Source organism: Lampetra fluviatilis, chromosome 3 (genome assembly GCF_964198595.1).
Source record: "Lampetra fluviatilis chromosome 3, kcLamFluv1.1, whole genome shotgun sequence".
In the NCBI taxonomy this organism is placed as follows: Eukaryota; Metazoa; Chordata; class Hyperoartia; order Petromyzontiformes; family Petromyzontidae; genus Lampetra; species Lampetra fluviatilis.
The window spans coordinates 5,379,015-5,399,615 of record NC_136277.1 but is presented as its reverse complement, the minus strand read 5'-3'; the positions used below and the strand labels follow the sequence as shown (position 1 = coordinate 5,399,615).

At 46.2% G+C, this 20,601-nt stretch overlaps 1 protein-coding gene and 1 long non-coding RNA gene across 2 annotated transcripts in view; both read left to right on the top strand.

Moving 5' to 3' along the window:
• LOC144931088 (uncharacterized) overlaps positions 1 to 12,259 on the top strand; it is a 113,611-nt gene extending 101,352 nt beyond the window's left edge. Inside the window, exons 27-30 of the mRNA XM_078855025.1 lie at positions 6,933 to 7,108; positions 10,462 to 10,543; positions 11,706 to 11,829; positions 12,071 to 12,259. Of these exons, the coding sequence (XP_078711151.1) occupies positions 6,933 to 7,108; positions 10,462 to 10,543; positions 11,706 to 11,829; positions 12,071 to 12,259 (571 nt within the window). The remainder of the gene's footprint in view (positions 1 to 6,932; positions 7,109 to 10,461; positions 10,544 to 11,705; positions 11,830 to 12,070) is intronic.
• The window catches only part of LOC144951898 (uncharacterized), a 225,137-nt gene extending 205,850 nt beyond the window's left edge, over positions 1 to 19,287 (top strand). The window contains exons 2-4 of the long non-coding RNA XR_013640545.1: positions 16,203 to 16,244; positions 16,868 to 16,898; positions 17,111 to 19,287. This is a non-coding gene — a long non-coding RNA (uncharacterized LOC144951898). The remainder of the gene's footprint in view (positions 1 to 16,202; positions 16,245 to 16,867; positions 16,899 to 17,110) is intronic.
• Positions 19,288 to 20,601: the final 1,314 nt, after the last annotated feature.

The window sequence follows — 20,601 nt, the reverse complement described above, 5'->3', positions numbered from 1 at the left end:
CGGCATAAAAGAAAGGACCCTGAGCATTGGAAACCAGCTCGACCGGGAGGGTCGACTCAGGAGCGAGCTGCGACCAGCGGGTCAGCTCGACTCTTCAGCTCGTCTGGGACTCAGCCGAGTTCGATCGGCTCACCGGAGCCGGCTCTCGGGGCTCGACTCAAGCGGCTCCCCATCTCCTCTGCAGGCGGGCAAGACCCGCTTGACAGCTCAACTCGGCCTGCGTGGGTCAACCTCTGCCGAGTCGGAGGTCTCTGCTGCCGCCGGAGTGGTGAGGGTCGCGGTTTGGCGACGAGGCTCCGTGCTCACCCTGGTCGACGACCCAACACTGCACGCTGCGAGCGAGCTGTGGGCGCCACCTACCGACCGGGTTCCGAACTGCGACAGCGTATCAACGGGCATCCGAACCAGTTCACCACGGTGACAGGGGAGCGACTGAAACGTATGACGCGCACCGCCCCCTCACCACACGACCACCAGGCGTCTGTTTGACATAAAGAACCGACTCCGAACACTGACTATTCAAGACAACTCTTACCACTCAAACACACTCGAACCCATAAGCCATCCGTGGCTGTGAAGGCATCACAACGAGACCGAGTGATGGCCATCCGTCGTTTATAAGAGTATTCGTAATTTTTATCTTTAATATTTAGTGGGCTGTACTCTTAATCGCATAAATTCCCAACAGATCCATCAATACGAATTGATTCTTGGCACCTCCTTCCGCCGAGCCACGCTCACGTGGGGAGTGGTGGCCCACCAGATCCTTATCAGGTGATCTGGTCCCCAATTAGTAAACTTGGTATAAGATAACGATCTTCGGGAAAGGAGCACCGTCGCAGGCCCTTACTCCGAGCCATTCTGTGTCAGATAACCTGCCGATGTATCTGTTGAGATTGGTGCCTTTAAGAATGATAACTGTTTTGATTGTGTTTTTTTTATCGCCGTATAATCTTTCAAGTATCTTTCAGTCATAATCGCCGCACGTACTCGCATCCTCTACAGAATATTCAACTGTCCCGTGACCCAAGGTGCTAACAACGTGATAAAAGTCGCGTATGATCAATAAGGAGTGCGGTACTGCGTGAACAATATTGAGTATAATCATTCATTAACGTTAAGGTTTTTCTTAGCATAGTATTTGCATATTTTAACGACTCTCTCTCTCACAACCATCGCGTTATGCGGGATCCATGTGCCGTTGTCAAAGTGAAATCAGACAATCGTTGATGATACTGTATTGATGCCGTGTTGACGTTCTGGGATTGAGAGTTCGCATACTATATCATAGTTGAGGTTGAATTAGTAATAAATTGATTAATACAGAAGTGGTTGTGTGATTCTTTCCTGAAATCTTATGCATAAGATCTGCTTCTGCGTTGAGATCTGAACTTGGTGACCTTAATAAACACACTAATACATACTCAGTAAATGTTAAAGCGATAACGGGGTGAACCGGGGACCTAAAATATAACCACGAATACCCACTCTGGGAATGTTAAAGCGAGAATGAGACGAACCTAGACAACGAGGCCGAGTTAATCTAAGTTAATCTTGCATACTTACACCACACCTGCATAACTGCATACGATTAATTGCCTTATTCCGATCGATAACCCACCCTCGTCACCGAGGCGGGGTCTGGTTATCATAACGACTTGCATTATCATAATTACACCCACTCGCATAATTACTACGATTACCTCTCGAATTGGCATAATTAAATGTGCATAATTACATAAATTAACATATTTCCGGATAATTACACATTTGGCCAAATTTCATTTGATTATTATTTTCACTGAATATTCATAACCCACATATACAACATAATAATTTCACCCACGCACGCATACAACATAACAAATTTTGATAACCAACATATACAACATACTCCCTCCACCACCTTCCCCAGGCGCGTCGCAGCTATTTTTGCCATAATCTTGTAGTCCGAGTTCAGGAGCGTAACTGGATGCCAGTTTCCCAACTCTCTCCGGTCCCCCTTCTTATACATCAGTATGATGAGCCCCTCACACATTTCTTCTAGCACCAGTCCGCCCTCCAGCATTTCCCTATACATCTGCAGCATGTCCCCTTTCATTAAATCCCAGAATGTAATATAGAATTCTGCTGGAATTCCATCCAGTCCTGGCGTCCTATTCTTATTCTGCCTCCTCACTGCCTCCTCCACTTCCTCCATCTGGATCCTCCCTCCCAGTACCTCTGGGTTCTTAACCTCATGTCTTAGCTCCCCTAGTAGTGCCTCCCTTATTCCCTTATTCGTTCCCTTCCTCCCATACAACTCCCCATAGTACTCCTCCGCTATCTCTATCATACCCTCTGTCGTTTCCTGCCTGCCTCTGACCGGACTCACCAATTTCCTAAGTGTGTTGTCTCCTGCCTTGCATTTCTTAAAGAAGAGACTCGTACATTACTCTCCCTGTTCCGTTGCCCTGACCCTTGCCCTGTATGCCATTTGTTTGACTCTTTTCTCCAATACCGAGGATAACCTTCCCTTCAATCTCCGTATATCCTCACCCACCGGGAATCCCAGCTCAAGTAACCTGTGCTTCTCGATTCTAGCGTTCCACAGCTGCAGTTCCCTGTTTACACTCCTCCTTCTACTATGTGTCTGGAAGAGGGCCTTTATCCGGCCCTTCACCATGCTCCACCACTCCACCCTCGTGGCAAAGCATTCCTGCAGGGTCGTCCAGTCTTCGTACTTCCTTACAAAGTCTTCCACAACCCTTCTGTCTTCCAACAGGCTCACATTCATTTTCCAGGTTCCCTTCCCCATCTTCAGGCCACCTGGAATACCGAGCTTTGCCTTCACCAAATTGTGATCTGACAAGGGGAAGGGTTCCAGGTCTGCTCCATCCACCTTCACATTGGCAGACACAAAGATGAAATCTATTCGTGATTGCCTTCTACCGCCCTTATCCGACCACGTGTATCCCGGTCTCACCGGGTGTACCTTTCTGAAGGTGTCAGTCATTTTAAAATCCTCTATCAGCTCCTTCAACTTCCTAGAGGAAGGGTCGAGCCTCCTCCTCCCAGCCACCGATAATAGGTCTGCCAGGCACAACGGGCAGTTAAAATCACCCCCCATTATGACTTGCCGTCTCATCATGAGTAGGGTCGCTACATTATTCCATAGGTCCACTCTTTCTGTGCACGTCGTGGGGGCGTACACATTTATTAGTCTCAGGTCTGCCTCTCCATAAGACACATCCACATAATGGAGGCGGCCCGGGATCACCTCTTGGGACCCGACTATCTGTATACCCCTCCTGCCTAGGAGGGTAACCACCCCCGTGCATCGATTTTCATTACTCCCGGACCAAAAGTAGTAGCCATCCCAGCTCTCCAACAGCTCCTCCCGGCCCAGGGTGTATGGTAGGTGGCATTCCTGGAGGAAGACCACCTCCCACTTGGTAGCCTGTAGCAGTTGTATTATTGCTCCTCTCCTCCCCTTTCCCTTCAAGCTCCTCACATTTACGGACGCCACGGAAAGTTCCATGTTGGGATGTGTCTCAGTCCGAAGTGGCCTTCTCCGCTCGCCCTCCGTAACCGTCTTCATTCGCCAGTTCCCGCAATTTCATTTTGCCCCTTGTTCTCAAAGGTTTCCCCCTGCGCCGGCTCTCCACCCTTTCCTCCATCCCCTCCCTCGAGGCCTCTGCGTCCGGCGAGGAGTCCGAGGATTCTGTGCTGCCTGAAGGGGCGCCTCTTTTTGGGGCTCTCCGTATCCTCCTTTTCCTTCCGATTGGTCCCTCCCATGTCTCGCTACCGCCTTCCTCCTGCTGTCATTCCCCTTTTCCTTCATCCTCCTCCACCGCCTCCGCCCAGTCTTCCACGGTCGTCTCGGAGATGCTGCCCATGCCATCGCTCCCCTCCCCCGCCAGCCCCTCTTCCTGCTCGCTCGATGTCGATTCTGCTCTTTTTGCATGCCTCTCCCCTTCTCCTCCTCCGTCCGTTGCTGGTGGCTGCTGCTCAGCCGCCTCCCCACGTCCTTCCCTCACCAGTTCCTTATCCGGGTCCAGTTTGGTCCACCCCCTTCCTCATCCCTCGCTCCTCCTACCCTATACGCCCTAACCTTGTTGGCGTACGACTCCGGACAATTCTTGTACAGATGTTCTCGGCTACCACAGAGGTTACATTGTGCCGGAACACTGCATTCTTCTACCTCGTGGTCCAGTGCCTTGCATCTATAGCAGACTTTTGTCTTGCACACTGCGGCCAGGTGACCGCTGCCCCCACACCTCCTACACAGTTTAGGTTGTCCGGCATACACAACATATCCCCGGTTGCCTCCTATGTTCAGGGCACTCGGGATGTGTCTCAAGGTCCCTCCCTCTGTTTTCAGCCGCACCCTCCATTGTCTTGCCCCTGTCCATATCCCCACTGAGTCCCTCACCTTTTTACAGCCCGACAGTACCGAGCAGTGCTGTCTTAGCCAGACCTCCACGTCGTGGTCATGTAGGGCTTCATTGTATAGGAAAATAGTCACCACCTTCGTGTCCAGCTCTGATAACAGTTGTAGCTTCATTGATATCAATGGCTTCTCCTCCGCCTTTTCCTCGAAGCGGGTCATAAATCTTTGTAGCAGTGGGCTTGAGTTGAAGCTTACATCAAACGCCCCCCCTCCCGGCAGAGTTATCAAACAGTACAAGTCTGTCGGCTCTATTTGTAGCAAGCCCATCATTATTGACCGTACAAAGGTTGCTCGGTCGATGGTCACTTCTTCTGCTACCTCGTCCGTCATCATTACTCTGACGCAATTATGTCGTTTGACATGAGGTGGTGTCAAACTCACCCCTGCCCCGCCTCGCCATTTCCCGTCTCGTTCCCGGGGCCTCCCAGCTCCCACCGGTCCAGCGTCCACTGTCGCGTTCTCCCTCCGGGCCTCTCCCTGCCCCAGGGTTGCTGGCGTCTCCCTGGCTTCGTTCCCCACCCTCCGCTCGGGGGCGCCCGCCTCTCTGCTTCCGGACGCCATACCTTTTTCTCCTCGGCCTCCCTCACCCACTCCATCAGCTCCCACCCTCCCATCCAGTTCCTCCATCCTCTCCTTCTGCCGTGCCTCCGCCACGTTCCCCTCCATCCGTCTCCGTGCCTCCTCCACACATCCCCCTGCTGCCAGCGGGTCGGTCTGGTTGCCCCAGTCCCCTCCGGCGGCACAGGTGGTGTCGGTGGCCCTCTGCTTTCGCCACGTCTTCTTCTTGTCTCCTGCAGTCACCGTCTGGCCGACTCTGTCGTCCCTGGCTCCCTCAGCAGTGCAGGTGGCATTCATTTCTCTTGGCGCTCTCCCTGCTTCCTTTTCATCTGCTGCGAGCATAAGCTGGGCAGCACGGTCATCCCGGTCTCCTTCAGCAACTCGGGTGGCCCTCGTGGTCCTTGACTCTCGCCGTTTCCCCTCTTCGTCTGTTGCGATTTCCGTCTCCATTCTCCAGCAGTCCCCGCTTCTTGGCAGCGTGGTCATCCCTGGCCACACGGTCAGGGCCCTCGCAGGCCTCGGGGCTGGTGGCTAGGTCTCACTTGAGATCCGGACGGGCTGGAAGGATCACCTCGATGCTCCTGGTGTCTCCCCTGGCGAGCCAGGGCAGTTTCCCCCTCATCGGGCAATTCGCCAGAATGGTGAGGCTCTGCTCTGTCTCCCGTACTTATATAGAGCAGCAGCAGGGTGACGTCATCATTAACTCATTAACTCATCAGGTGCAACGATTTGAGGGGGGGGGGGGGGGTTATTGTAATTATATACTAGATTAGTAATCAGGCAGTTGTTACGATGCGAGTTGTAGATTAGTAATCAGTTGGAATGTGTTTTATTGTGATTATGCTACGTTAGTAATCAGTTAGTGTTTGTTTCCCCTATAAGGAATTGTAATGTATCTTATTTAATAATATGCTTCCAGGCCGCACTAAGCCTGTAGGTGAATAACACACTCCCGTTCCTGGATATTTTACTTGGGCATGGCCTTTATGGTAAAATAACACACAGCGTTTACAGAAAGCAAACGCACACTGATGCCTATCTGAATGCAGATTCGCATCATCACCCAGCTCAGAAATCATGGCTCATGCAGCTGCAATGGCTAGATTTGGTACGCAGTCCAGACCTCCCAGAGACCCTGACTGACAGAGGAGATCTTCCAGCTATCTGAGAGAAAGCGACAGGCCCACTCCAACTGTCTACAACATACCATCTGGGAGAATGAGAAGGCTTACCACAGCCTTCGCTCAGACGTTCGCAGAACTGTGCAGCACTGCAAGGATGAGTGGTGGTTGTGGATTGCTGAGGGGATGGAATCTGCCTCAATTGCATGTGATCTTAATTCTAAAAAGTAACTTGCACCGCCACTCCAATCACCATCTTTAACAGGTTTGCAGGTTTGCTGAGCGTTTCTGTGAAGTCTTGGGGGAGGGAAAACCCCTCGGCCCAGATAACATCACGGGGCAAAGTGAGCTTCACTTTGTTAGGGCTGTCATGCCCCAAATACTTGAGGAAGCAGGCACCCCTTGTGATTGGCTGGCTAATGTGCAATTTGTTGACGAAGGGCGAAAGGCGATCCAGAGCCTGAGACCAGGAAAAATGCCGATCGGAGATGATCTCCAAACGAACTGCTGAGGGAGGTTGATGCTGGTCTGCAAACTGCCCTATATGATTAATATAATCATATAATCACAACCGTCTGGACCACAGGATAGGTGCCACAGGATTGGAAGGATGCACTAGTGGTGTCGAGGCATCTTCCTCCTCAGTGTGCTGGGGAAAGGTCCTGGCAAGGATTATTCAACATTGCCTTGCCAGGCACGCTGAGGCGATGGTGCCGAGTGAGGATCACCTGCTTGTTCTGCGATGGCCCCGTGTGCATTGTTTATTCTGCTGTCACCACGTGTTCATTGCTCACAATAAACCCCGGGTACTGTGTGAGCAGGAGCTGGTCGTTCCTGGGCAAGAAGGAAGGGGCTCAGTCCTTGTCCCTGGAGCCCGGGAAGGTGACCAAGGGCACGGTTCTGCACGAGCTCATGCACGCGCTCGGCTTCCAGCACGAGCACTGCCGCAGCGACCGCGATAAGCACATCAAGATTAACGAAGATAACGTCAAGGAAGGTGGGGCACTGCAAGAGAGACACGCTCGGCTTGGTACCCTTGTGGGTGGCACGCATTACAATCATCCAGGTGTCATCAGGGCAGTGCATGAGCAAGCATTTTGGATCCCTCTACATCAGGGCAGGGCCTGCGAGCCGTGAGCTTGAGCTGTGACTTCTGTGACATGAGGCCCTTCACTGCTCACTCACCTCTTAATTGTGTACGAGTGAGTCGCTGCTGTTTCGTACAATTTAACTGAGGTCTCCTGAACGGCTATGAAAAGCTTGTTTCATGACAGAAGTGTATTCTCTGCAAACCAACACCTTGCTGCTCAAGCGTTGTATGTGTAAGAGAGACTAGAATGCCATTGTCAATATGAGGATGAGATAGACAGTTGTTCAAAGAGAGTTGCGACGATTTCAAGAATTACAAAATTGAACAATTAAGTTGCTTTTTTTTTTACAAATCACATGTTTACTGAGACAGTACATCTTCTGCGGCTTAAAGTCATCCAATGCCCAGACAAAGACAACACAACAACACAATAGCTGTTCACATTTCACAACAGGGTTTAAACTCCTGTTATTAGTCCTCAAAGCAAACTTGTGTTTTACTTAAAGGAAGTAGCAATCCATAAACAGTTGGGAGCTATGGTGTCACAGTACAAGAACTATCATCCTGCTATTGTGTCATCTAAAATGAGCTGTCAAGATGCTGTCGATTTACTTTTCAAATCCCAGCTCCCAGCTGTGTCATGAGCCATCACAGTTTTTACATTGCCCTCTGTGGACTGTATCATCATTTATAATTATCAATGCTCATTTAATGTTTTAAATATTTTATTTCCTGAAAACTTATTAAATATAGGTAGACCTCACTTAACGCTCAAAATGCGTTCCTGGAGAAGTGAGCGCAAATCGAATCGGCGCTAAAAGGGGTCATTATTCCATTGTATATATGGGGATGTGTTCCCAACAGCGTTATTTATTTCGTATGAGCAATATATGAGGCTTCATTGGAGTATCGGTAATAGCAAAAAGTAATAATACAGATAGTAAATATTTAATAAATAAAAGTTATAATTTATTATAATAACATCAGTATTATGCACTGTACTCGTACTGTACATGCCATTGGTGGGAGACGAGGTTGCAGGAGCTGCTGCGCTCCCAGTCCGGAGTCATTCTCAGAGAAGAGCTCCACGACCTCCATGACCTTGTGGTGCCCTCAGTCTAAATCTGTGGTGAGGTTTCTTTTAGGTGGAGCCTGAGACTCTTTCCTGGTCTTGTGAGTTCTCACCTGGCTAAACAAATATTTAGTTTTAAGTGTAATTGTGATCACGAATTGTGATAATTCAATCGCAGGGGGTGGGGTCTCATTGGCTGAGCTTAAGCACTATTTAGACTTCCTAATTTATTTTGTCAAAATGTTCTCCAGGACTAAAAGCGATGACGAAGCAGCATTCTACCGGGTCGGGCTGAGCGATATCTGCCTGTAATATTAATTAAAGTTCACAAAAACAATGTTCTAAAACTATCAGTAGTAAATTAAATAAGTGCTTTTGCATAACGTTTTCAAAACAATGACATTTTCTGACAGGATGAGCATTATAGATATTATAGGTTGCAAAGTTGCTATTATTAGAACACTTATGGGAGGCAATTCGAGACAACTAACTTTTGTTTGTATTTGAAGTTCATCAAAGCACAAAAGTACAGTTAATTTTTTTATGAATATCACAATAATCGTGCTATGATATTTATTGTGTAATTTAAAATATCAGGGCAGCTCTAGTGGAAAGAATAAACATGATTTATTAATTTTCAGGAAACCCAAGATAATTATTACTTTTTGAGATTATATCTGCAGTAGTCGTGTTCATCTGTACAAATGCCAAGATACAGTCACTCGTCGCTTAACGTCGGGGTTGCATTCGTGGAACATGCGACTTTAAATGAAGCAACGTTAAGCAAAACCTATTTACCCATAAAAAACAATGTAAATACTTAACAGAATACACTTTGTTAACCTACATATTTAATAGAAAACACTGGTGATTAACTGTAGCTATAAGTAGAGAAACAGTTAGGTTCGGTTAACACTCAACCAGTGATGGTTGGTGAGCTTCCTAGGGGTGGAGTGAGGTGCTGGAGCCACAGGGACACATCCAATGACTGTTGCTCAGCCTTCTTCTTCTCTTTTAAGTCGAGTTGCTTGTAGGATGGCACTGCTTGCATTATCCTTACAACAAATGTCCATGCTTTGTTTAAGATGCAACAGCTTTGAAAGCTGCAATGACATCCTGATTCATCACCCTGGCCTTTAAATCCTGAAACAAACTTCGTACCCTTTACCTGGATCACCACTAAACTGAGAGGAATGTGGCACTCATGTTGATCTTCAATCCACAGTGATAACAGGCGCTCCATATCACCTGCTGCAAAGCGGCGTAACAATTCTAATTTCGTTGTCAATGTCATCACCTTCCCACACATTGTGGCACTTGAAGCAGTATTTTCACTTCTTGGTCTTGTAGCACTTATGTTGAAAACAGGATTGGTGAGCAGGTGGCCAGGACCAAAGACAAATATCTAGGGGCAAGTTTTGTTAGTTGCACCTGTGAAAGCCGACACGGCACACACATGTAAAAATAAGTAATTAACAGCTGCATTATGTGGGCCCATCTTGAACCCAACAGGTAATGGCGTCTGTGCTTACTGTTGCAAATCGTGTTGTATAATGGGCGCCGCGATGGCGATATGTTATCTACAGCCTGGTACGCAGGAGGTCGTGATTTCTATCCTGACCCTGCTGATGCCGGCTCTATATTTGGAATTTGTGAGTTCACTCTTCCCGTGGTGGCCACTTGGAAGTTCTGATCCATTCGGTGTTGCCCTCAACATTTAGAAACATTAGTTTGGATCATTTGGCTCTGACTATAAATTCCCACGTGTGGGGATACAAACCACTTTGATGAGCTATCGTGAGTGGTCAGGTCACCTCTAAAAAATATCTCATAGCTCGGCGGGCTTTACCTGGTAAACAAAATAGTTTTGTTTCGTTTTATAAGACCATGGGTCTGGTTTCACGTATTGGCAGGATGGCTAAGGTTTTTTATATTTAGTGGAAACATTCTAAAGATTAAGTTTTAAAATGTTTTGTCCACATTACCATTGATGCTGCAACATCAATTAGGCCCAATGTCTTCAATGTGTACTGTATATTAATATTGTGTTGATGCAAATTATAAGCAATGTTTTGGTATCGAGAGATTTCGAAACCACTGAGATCACAGCCTCCGCGATGCTGAGTGTGACTCCATCGCACCCCGTAAATCAAATAAGAGTCTGACTGACAAGTGGTTTCTGCTCCAGGTGAACAACGCCAGTTTCAACTGCTGGATACTGCCGACTGTGAACTTCCCTACGACTACATCAGCATCACCCACTACGGCAGGTAGGCTCTCGCGATCTCACCAGGTTGTGGCTTGACAGTCTGAGCCAGTGTCATTGCTCACAGCTCTCTGAGCAGCCTCATTCGTAATAAATCATATTGGGCATGCATTCTCTTATTCAGCTCTGTGCCACGCTGCATCATGAGTCGCTCATAGTGGTGCTCTTGCATTGGACGTGAATTCATAGCTCTGCGTGTAACAGTAGTTTATAGTCACGGCATTCTTGTCCTGGGGTTCACTGTTACTTCTCTGGTAGAGTAAGCTTGTGTCAAGCTGAGCTGTTTATGTCTCTGGGTGCTTTTCACAGCGGTTTAATGCCACACAGGTCCATCTTCTCAATTTGCATGACCCAGAGCTCGGTGTTATAACGTCATCAATATCTCTAGAGACCTTTGTTGGTGATGCCGTCAGCAAAGGGCAGGGTAGTTGCATGCAGTGTAACGATAGCTGTCCACTGCCTACTCTCAGGGTTGTTCTGTGAGACAGTGGAGTGTAGGAGCAGGGAGACGGGCGTGTAGTGCGCTGGGAATGGTTTCCATGACTTGAAGCATCGTGGCACACTCCCTTGTTGGATAATTACTGATTAATAACGCTTAGTTCAGCCTCGCCCAGCTCCTAGATCCTTTTTAGAAAACAGGTACAGAGCAAACTGATTACATATTCGGCATAATAATTAATAACGATTATTAATTTTACAAACAATAATTAATTCAATTTGATATTTAAAATGCTGTAGAATGTGTAATGTGTACAGTTTTCGCGGACGTGCAGGAAGCCACAGACAAGTGGGAAGGCAGCCAGGAACAGCGTGAACAATTGCCCATGGTCTGTGGCCCTATATTGGGATATTTAGCCAACTCCATTAATGGGTCTTTATACATACCCACAAAGCATAACTAAGAGGTTGTGCTAAGATAAACCCTTGAGGGATATTGATAATAAACACTTCAGTTAAAGTGTGTAACTGTTATGATCATGGTTAAAAGCATTGCCTTATTTTGCACTGGAAATCATAGATTAATGTTTAGAGTTATTTGTGATGCTTTTTGAAATGGTCATCAAAAAACCTTTTTAGCTGAATGCCATTAATTGTGTAATTTAAATAGTGTACAGATTGAGTACATCAGCTCATTTCACCCAATGAGTTGTGTGTTTATGTTGAAGGGACGCCTTCTCCGGTGATGGGATAAGCCCTACGATCATCCCTATACCAAAGACAACCACTGTCGGCCAGCGGGAATGCCTCAGTCCACTGGACGTCGTTAAAATCCGCAAGATGTACAAAACCGTAAGTATCGGGACAATGAGGCATAGTCTACAGCAACGTACGTCGAGCACTGAGTGTGGACGGCATTGTTAGTGCAGTACTGGGGCAAGCACTGGGTGTACAATAGAACCGTGCGGCAAAGCGAAATGAATCGTAGGCAACTCATGCAGCGCTCATCTAGGGTGCACCCGGCAGTGGCAGAGCATGAACTGTGGGGTGCCTCACTCGGCCTGCTCTGCGCGAGTCATTTGCTGCTCTGCAGGGACCAGGAATCCACTACGGAGCGAAAACGATCCCACCGCTCGAGCACCGCATCGCAAACACGCACCGCGTTCATCATGAGTACTGCCTTGGCACACTGCATAGTAGGCTGACATGGAGACGATGGTGCTTCTTCATCGCGGAGAGAAGGCTGCACATGTACGGACCCAAGCGTATGGACCCACAATAAGGGGTCACACGTATACGGACCCACGCATGCGTGGGGGTCGCACATTATGCGGTGTGGCCCTGAGAACACCATGGCCGTTGCAGCCCTTTAGTTTTGTTTGTCCAACTTCTTGCTAACCCAGCTGTCTGCAACCATCGTTTTGGGCCGGACCCAGCTCCCCATACCCCTTCCCCCAGCCCGCCATATGCTTTTATTTTTACGATTTATATTTTTTTAAACTTCTACCTAAATTCAACCTGAATTTAAACCAAACATTGAAACGGGGGATTTGGCACACCCTGTTGCAAAAATCAATCAACTTTCTTTTCCCGCACTTTCGGATTTTGAATCGGTAAATTAATACCGTGTTATTATGCTTTTCATTTTCATAGGCTCAGTTGTGTGGCCCACAGGAGTTGCATTTGAATCCAAACTGGCCTGCTCTCTGATTGAGGTTGACACCCCTGATCTAGAGAATCAGCAGTGGTGTGACTCCATAGATTAACCTGCACACGCACAAACACTGACATGCACACACATTAATAATCACAAATACTGGCATGCACACTTACAAATATTGACATGCACACACATGCACACAAATACTAGCATTCTCACAAACACATGCACACACACACAAATACTGACATGCATACACATGTGTTTGCCTACTGGCATGCACATATATACACACACACATATACTGGCATGCGCAGACATGAATACCAGCATGCATACAACTGGCTAAATTTTGTTCCCAGGTTGCTATCGATTCATGCGCTGCATTTTAACCAAATCTCAGGCACATGAACAAGGAGAGCCAATCTAACTGTGTCAATCAGAATTTCACAAAACGCTGAATGACCTGGGTGTGTTCACCTTTACTCAGATGGCGGAAGGAGACATTTCTAAAGCTGTTGCTGAGGTAAGAACATCACTGTTCCTTGTGTTTTCAGGCCGAATTAACAAAGGTGTGCATGATTGCATGTGTAGTGAAACACAATCCTTATGAAAGTATTGCCTCATTATAAAGGAATTGAGAAGATATACGATAAAGTGATGTGTCACCACAACGGGGAACTGCAGGGATGAGACTCCTGACTCATGGTGCTGAATGTGAATGTTAACAGCACCACTGAGTGGACAGAGCCCCACTCCTACAGCTCGTGGGCGTGACGTGGGGTGTGATCAGGAGACAGCCGCGAGGATGTCAGGGCAGTTGACAGACAGCCACTTGGCTGTCACTCGAGCAGTTAATGGACAGCCACGAGGTTGTTAGTTAAGGCAAGTAAGGGAGTTGAAGAGTAGATAAAAATGGGTGAAATGGCAATTTTAGTTGAGTTAAGCCTGGAGAAGAGATGAAGTGGCTGGGTTGTGAGAGCTCAATACGAAGCTATAGAATAATAGTAAGCATATGAGTGAAAGTAAACAGGTTACCAATTGTTCCAATTATGGAGCAGTTTCTTTTTAGAAAATTGTATTACCCATTTGGGTTCAAACACACACGATTGTCAGAGTATTCTCTGACTGTTTATATAGTCAAATTTAGGCGACGTTACACATGAACAACAGCTTTGTCCAGGCCAACACCACAAACTGACTGAATATGTGGCCATTTTGTCACCAAGGTGATGATGAAATTTATAACACCTTGTATGAAGAAGTAGAAAAGGCAATAAAACATCTGAAGAAAAACAAAAGTCCAGAAGTGGATGGAATCAGCAGAGAAATTATTAAAGCTGGAGGGAAGGAACTTATAAGGAAATCCATGGGTTATGCAAGCAAGTATGGAGAGAAGGGAAAATACTGGAGGAGTGGACAAATCTATACTTGTCATCATACCGAATAAAGGAGATCTCACCGATTGTAAAATTTACAGAACTATCGCACTAATGATCCACATGGGGAAGGTACTAATGAACGTATTATAAAATTGTATTAAAGCACAAACTGATAATTATTTGGCATATGAACGGGCAGGGTTTAGGAAAGATAGGAACACAGTACAGCAAATCTTGATGCTAAGGATTATAGCTGAGAAAGCAAAGAGTAGAAACGGCTGGTTTACAACTGTTTCATAAATTTCCCGAAAGCATTAGATTTGATGAAGAAATATATAACGTGGGCAACATTAAGATCATACGGAGTAGGGTAAAGACTGATACAGATTCTGCAGGATATAGGAGAAAGGTCAAAGTCAGCATTAAAGTTTGGACAGGAAATAGGAGAATGGGTCCTAACAACTATAGGTATGTGACAGGGAGATCCACTATCACCAAACAACTTCGTCACAAACTTGAAAGGGTGATGGATGCCATTCAGGAAAATGGCACGGGAATATCTGTGCAAGGAGAAAGAATACATAACCTGAGATTTGCGGACGACATAGATCTACCTGATGGAAGAAAGCTGCATAGTACTGCAGGAAAATGTTTATAAGCTGAATAAGCAGGAAAGAATGCAGGATGGAGGATGAACGTGGGCAAGACAAAGACGACGGTGTTCGGAAAGGAGAATATTGAGAGAATTAATACTGGAAAGCAGCAAGATTGTGAATGAAAAGGAATTTGTATACTTGGGAAATCTACTGACATAGGAAAACGACTGCATGAAAGATATAAGAGCGAGGATCACAAAGCCAAAAGGGGTAATGGCAGGATTGAATAACATCTAGAGAAGCAAGCAAATCAGCTACCAAGACCAAACTGAACATCTTAAGAATATGCGTGTTCAATACAGATTTGTATGCCTGCAAGACTTGGACATTGAAAAAAGTCTGACAGAGATTAGATATTGGCAATCAAAATGTATTGCTACAGAAGGATACTTCATCTAAGCTGGACCCAAAGGGTGACCAACGTGGAAGTAAGCACGTAGAAGAAGAGCTGATGATGCAGGCAGTGATGACAGAGAAACGGTCACTATTTGGATACATATATAGGATGGACAACAACAGGAAAATTAAAATTGCGTTGTTTGGAAAAATGGAAGGAACCGGAAAGAGAGGAAGACCTAACAGAGAATGGCTGAACGTCGACGTAAGAAATGTGTGCCAGAAAGATGTAGCACTACTTGAGCATATTGGCACAAGACAGAGGAAAGTGGAAACAAATGATGACATGTGCAGTGTGACACCTACAGGCTATCTGCCTATGGATCATGATTATGATGATGTACACAAGCTTACCCAGAACACCAGTTTAACATAACTGAATGTGTTGCTTTTTTTGCATTTAGACCACCAATTCAAAGGGTTGAGAAAATGTGGTTAAGGCTGAGAGCTTTTGCACAATCAATGCACAATCTTGTCTATTGTTAGATCTGTTTGTTTCCAGCCTGTATTAATGTCATGATTAGTTTTCTTGTTAAAAAAGATGTTTATTGTTTACAGGGCACACACCATTACTGTATGCTACAGGCATAGGTGTATTTTCACTTGAGCTGGGTTTACCTTATTAGTAACAATATATTGCCTAGTTTATCGGACTGTTGAGAAGTGAGAAATAGCACTGACTACAAGATGAAATACAGGCAATAGCACTGACTACAAGATGAAATACAGGAAATAGCACTTGGCTTTGCACTGAGATACAGTATTCCCTCGTTATTCGCGAGGGATATATTCCAGAAATGCTCGTGAATAGCAAATTTCATGGATATTGATATTAAGCTATGTAAAGAATCTAATAAATACATGAACATTTTCACTGAAACACAAGTAATAGCACTGGCTTACCACTGACACACAAGCAATAACACTGCCTTACCACTGAGACACAAGCAATAGCACTGACTTATCACTGACACAAGTAATAGCACTGGCTTACCATTGAGACTGTAGGACAATCGCGTGACTTTCTGCAGTGGTGTCTTGACAAGTTTGGTTCCGTTATATTTTTTGGTTATTTGTTTAAACCTCGTTATTTGGATGTAAATTTCCTTAAATGATCTGTTTTATTTTCAGACGGCCATGCTTGCACCCACATTGAAAGCACCTGTCCCAGAGGTAGGTGTCATTGCACTGGCTTGAAAGAAGCCCGCTGCTAGATGTTGTCACCTTTTACATTCGGCACAAGGCTTCATTCCTCAAGACTTAGTGAATTGCATTTGCTTGAAAAGGTGAACGCAAGTGATCACTTATGGGCACACAACTACTTGTTATTTGGCACATTTTTCTGTGACATATAGAACTTTCGCACTCACGCTTAAGAAGTCTGACACAAAAAACCTAAACATATTGGGGGCGCCGCGGTGGCGAGGTGTTAACTACCTCACCTGGTATACAGGAGGTCGTGGGTTCGATGCCGACCGTGGCGCCTGTATATTTGGAGTTTGCATGTTCTCCCCGTGGTCGTGTGGATTTTTCTCTAGTTCCAGTTTGTCTCTCCACAATTATAAACTTCATTTGTGTCAGGTTGCTTCTGAAAAAGAGCTATATACCGATTAAAATAATAATAGTATAGTACGTATTTTTCTGTTAGAATAAAAAGCACCTTTCTTAACAAACTTACTACTGCAGCCACATTGTTTGGATTTACATTGCTAACCAATGGAGCTCCTTCAGAGCCACACAGAACACAGCGTAGTTCTGCTGGATTCGCTCTGATCGTTTGTCTCCTATTTCTACAGGTGAAAGCAAAGGCAGAGGCAACAAAGCAAGGTACGTACTTGTCACATCGACTTTGTTGGGCATACAGCTCTTTCATTAGAAGTGTTTCTGCCACGTTTCAGTCTGACACACTGTGCTTTGCACAGAGACTGTGCACGGCCCTTGTGTGACGGACACGCACGGCATGCACAGCAGATGCAGCGCTGTAGTCTGTGAGTCATTATGGCCCTCTGCTCATCACTGGAAACCGTATTCTCTTGCAGACTCTGGGGGCTGCGCTATCATGTAGCGCCAGTGGGCCGTGACCACACGCTGAGCGCAACTCGCCCGGCAGGAAGAGATCGAATGGAATGGGGCATCACCACCGCTCATATTCATTTTACAATTCAATAATCTTGAGCATACTGTAGGTGTTATTTTCCACAATCCTTTTTGCTCCACTGAACGTGATTTGCTCTTCTTAAAATTTTTAATATAATTAGATGTTTACATTGTAATGGCTGCTTCATGGAAATGGGGTATAATGATGTGTTAATAGTCTATACATTATTACACACAGTTCATATATCTCAATATAAATGTTAGTTTCATGTCCTTTACCAAAAATACTTTTAGAAAATGTCTTTACTCTTGAGTCGCTCATAAACAGTAATTAGAACAAACAGCCAAATCGAGATCCAAACGTCGCACCTGCTGGCGTTGACACTGGTGTAACCGTCAGAACATCAACCAGCCGCTGCGCACATCCCGTTCATGAACGCAAACTTAAATACAAGCCAAAGTGCGACTGTGGCCATGCATCCCAAACTATGGACCGCACAGTAAACCACTGTAGTCTGCACTCTGTCAATGGAGGAGGAATGAAAAATGACACCAACTCGCTCTATAATCCTTCTTGTGGCTAGCAGACATTGATATTGGCATTCGGCACTTGAACATAGTTGCATAAGCATGAACAGTGCACATACATTTATTGCTAAATTATTTGTATTGCAAAAACATACAATGGGAAGATTTGCTGTCAGGGCAGTGTTACTCACAGCTCAATCACAAGGGATGCACAACGTCCTAGGGGAGTGTGTTGCACGCATCTCCCTGGAATATTTGGTCATTATGTTTTTTCAGTGCATTTGAGGAGCCCCAATCTACCCTGTAAACAAAGAATGCCCAGGTTATGTAAAGTTGCTCGGGTGACTGGCAGAGTGCGCACGCCACACACCCGGCCTCCCTACTGCAGGTGGCGGTGATCACGCCCCGAAGGGCACCGCGTTCACTGCTCACACCCCAAACGTGCACTGAGCTCGTGCTGTGCACTGGACTCGCCATGAGTTCAGCACGCAGCACAAATGTGTTCCCTGATCCTATAATTCGTTATCTTCCTCTTAACCATTTACTCAGTCTCATTTCCAGATTCTCTCTGAATATCACGTGACAATCCAAGCCTGCATGCAGGCTATAACAGGGCATGCTTGTGCGTTTTACATGAGGGAGTCTGCTATATAGAAAATCTAATCCCAAATGGTCCTGCCATCCCATTAACATTGCAGATAGTAGATAACTCTTCTAATGCATACATAGCAGGAATAGTAAACCTGTGTTATGTGTTTTAGTTACACGTTGACCGTGTGCGTTGTTGCTTTTTTCTGCAAATTGAAATTGATCATTTGCGGATTGGCATGACTCAGTATACCATAGCTACCGTGATTAACAAAACCGTCGATGATTTTGCGATTTACAAATTGACAATAAACCACAGGAATTACATATTCACCCTAACTTAACAATATCAGCCACATACTTGAGCCAACTGGTCTGATTTGTAAATTATCAGATGACCAAAACGTTAATTCCTACCTTCTATGAGGGTCATGAGCAGCAAAGTGAACATCGCAGACGGATTGAGTTGGAGCCCGTGAGGGACAGGGAGAAGAGTGGACTCACACCCGCACGGCACTGCCGTTCTCTCATTCAAGCCGCGCTGACCCAGCTCGCTCACAGTGCTTAGCATTTGCCCGCTTGCCAGTTGCCTTCTGCGTAGAGTGCACCTGCAGGTGACTGGCATCGTGTGAACGGTGTTTGCTCTGCTCCCCCGCACTGTCCAGATGAGATGGACAATGTAGCAGCACCAACACTTTGCTCCACCACAACCGAACCGACCACTAAACGCACTTAACACTGAAGCGGGTCACCCTCGCAAATGAGACGCCGGGTCTCTTGCGTTCTCACCTGGTTACACAATGAAACTTGACTGCCGTCAGCCAGAAACAGACACGTTAGCAAAAACAATTCCCTCACCATTTAGACGGTGCAAATGGAACTCACCCAATTCTGCCTCTTGAATGCAATTTGCCATTTTCTACAAAGCGAATACAATTACTTGTCATATGCACGCAGTACGTATGGGCATATAATTCGTTGTACGTTTAATGATATTTATACTATATATACTATATATAAAGCTTCAAATCTAGAATTAATACTATATATTGTACTCCTGATTTTAAATCACGGCATTTTACAATTATAACAGTAAACTTTAGGGGATACATAGGGGTATACCAATTCATTGATTAAAATCGATCCCTATATTTATGATATTTGCAGATTGAGTTATGTGGGTATGAATTCTGGTTTTGTTTAAACAATGATATCACTACAGAGTATACAATAAAATCATACTTTAGTCTACATGCAGCACACGGCCAAACATGACGTGTTCATTACATTGTGACTTAAGTGAGATGTTTCATCGAGTCGCCAAGGCAGTGAATAGTGGCACTGAATACTGTTAACGCCCGTGTGTCTTATAGTATACGCCTGCTGAGTAACCTGTATCGCTCAACAAAGCCATTCGAGGCCGTATTGGTCATGAATCGCAATCCGCAGCACCCAGAGCTGACACCCTCGGCTCGAGTGGCACTCCCAGAGTCGCATCGCCGGCGGCAGCAGCGGCTGAGTGAGGAGTTGATGCAGCCGGTCCCATCTCTCCCTCTCGGCTCCTGAACATCGCCACATGGAGCCGTGGTGCAGGGCCACGGTGTGGTTCTGCTGGACCCGATGCAGCACAACTTGTGCAGTGTGCCTGGCGATAAACGCAGCACACATTCACCGTCTCAGTGATTTGTATCGTGCCAGGGCACACGTTTGAGATGGGTAATTATACTTTAAATGTATATTTGGAATATTGTGCACGCACTGTACTGGGGCAGCTTCTTAAACATCATGAGGAATTGGCCATTTTAGATACCTGGACTAGAGCTCATAGTTGCGTGTCTTGTAGGGTGTGTAGCGTCACCGTTGGTGCTCGAGCCGAATTGCCACCTGAGATGCAATAATAAAACCCAGACAACACACAAAATGTGGATTTTGACTCGGGCTAGTGGCGCTGCCTGCCCCTTGCTGTGCTCCACTGGCACCCAGCTCTCACTCCCCACCTCCGCGTGACTCCAGTTTACACCGCTCACACCGTCACGGTCATCGTGGCCTCCATGGCCACAGCGTCACCCAGTCCAACTTCCCTGCCCGAGTCGTCCCTGGGAGCTCTACCCAGGGGACCCTGCAGACCCTGCAGAACGGACGCGCACGTTTATTAATCTCAGCCAACACCTCCATCCCCATTCATCCACAGACACTGTCCCCTCTCGTGACGGGAGAGCGTCTTCTGTGGCTTCGTTATTTGTCGATGAGTTATACACAGTTGTGATGCCACACACCATTGTCTCCTGAGGACTGTCTGAGTCATTGAGACTGCCCT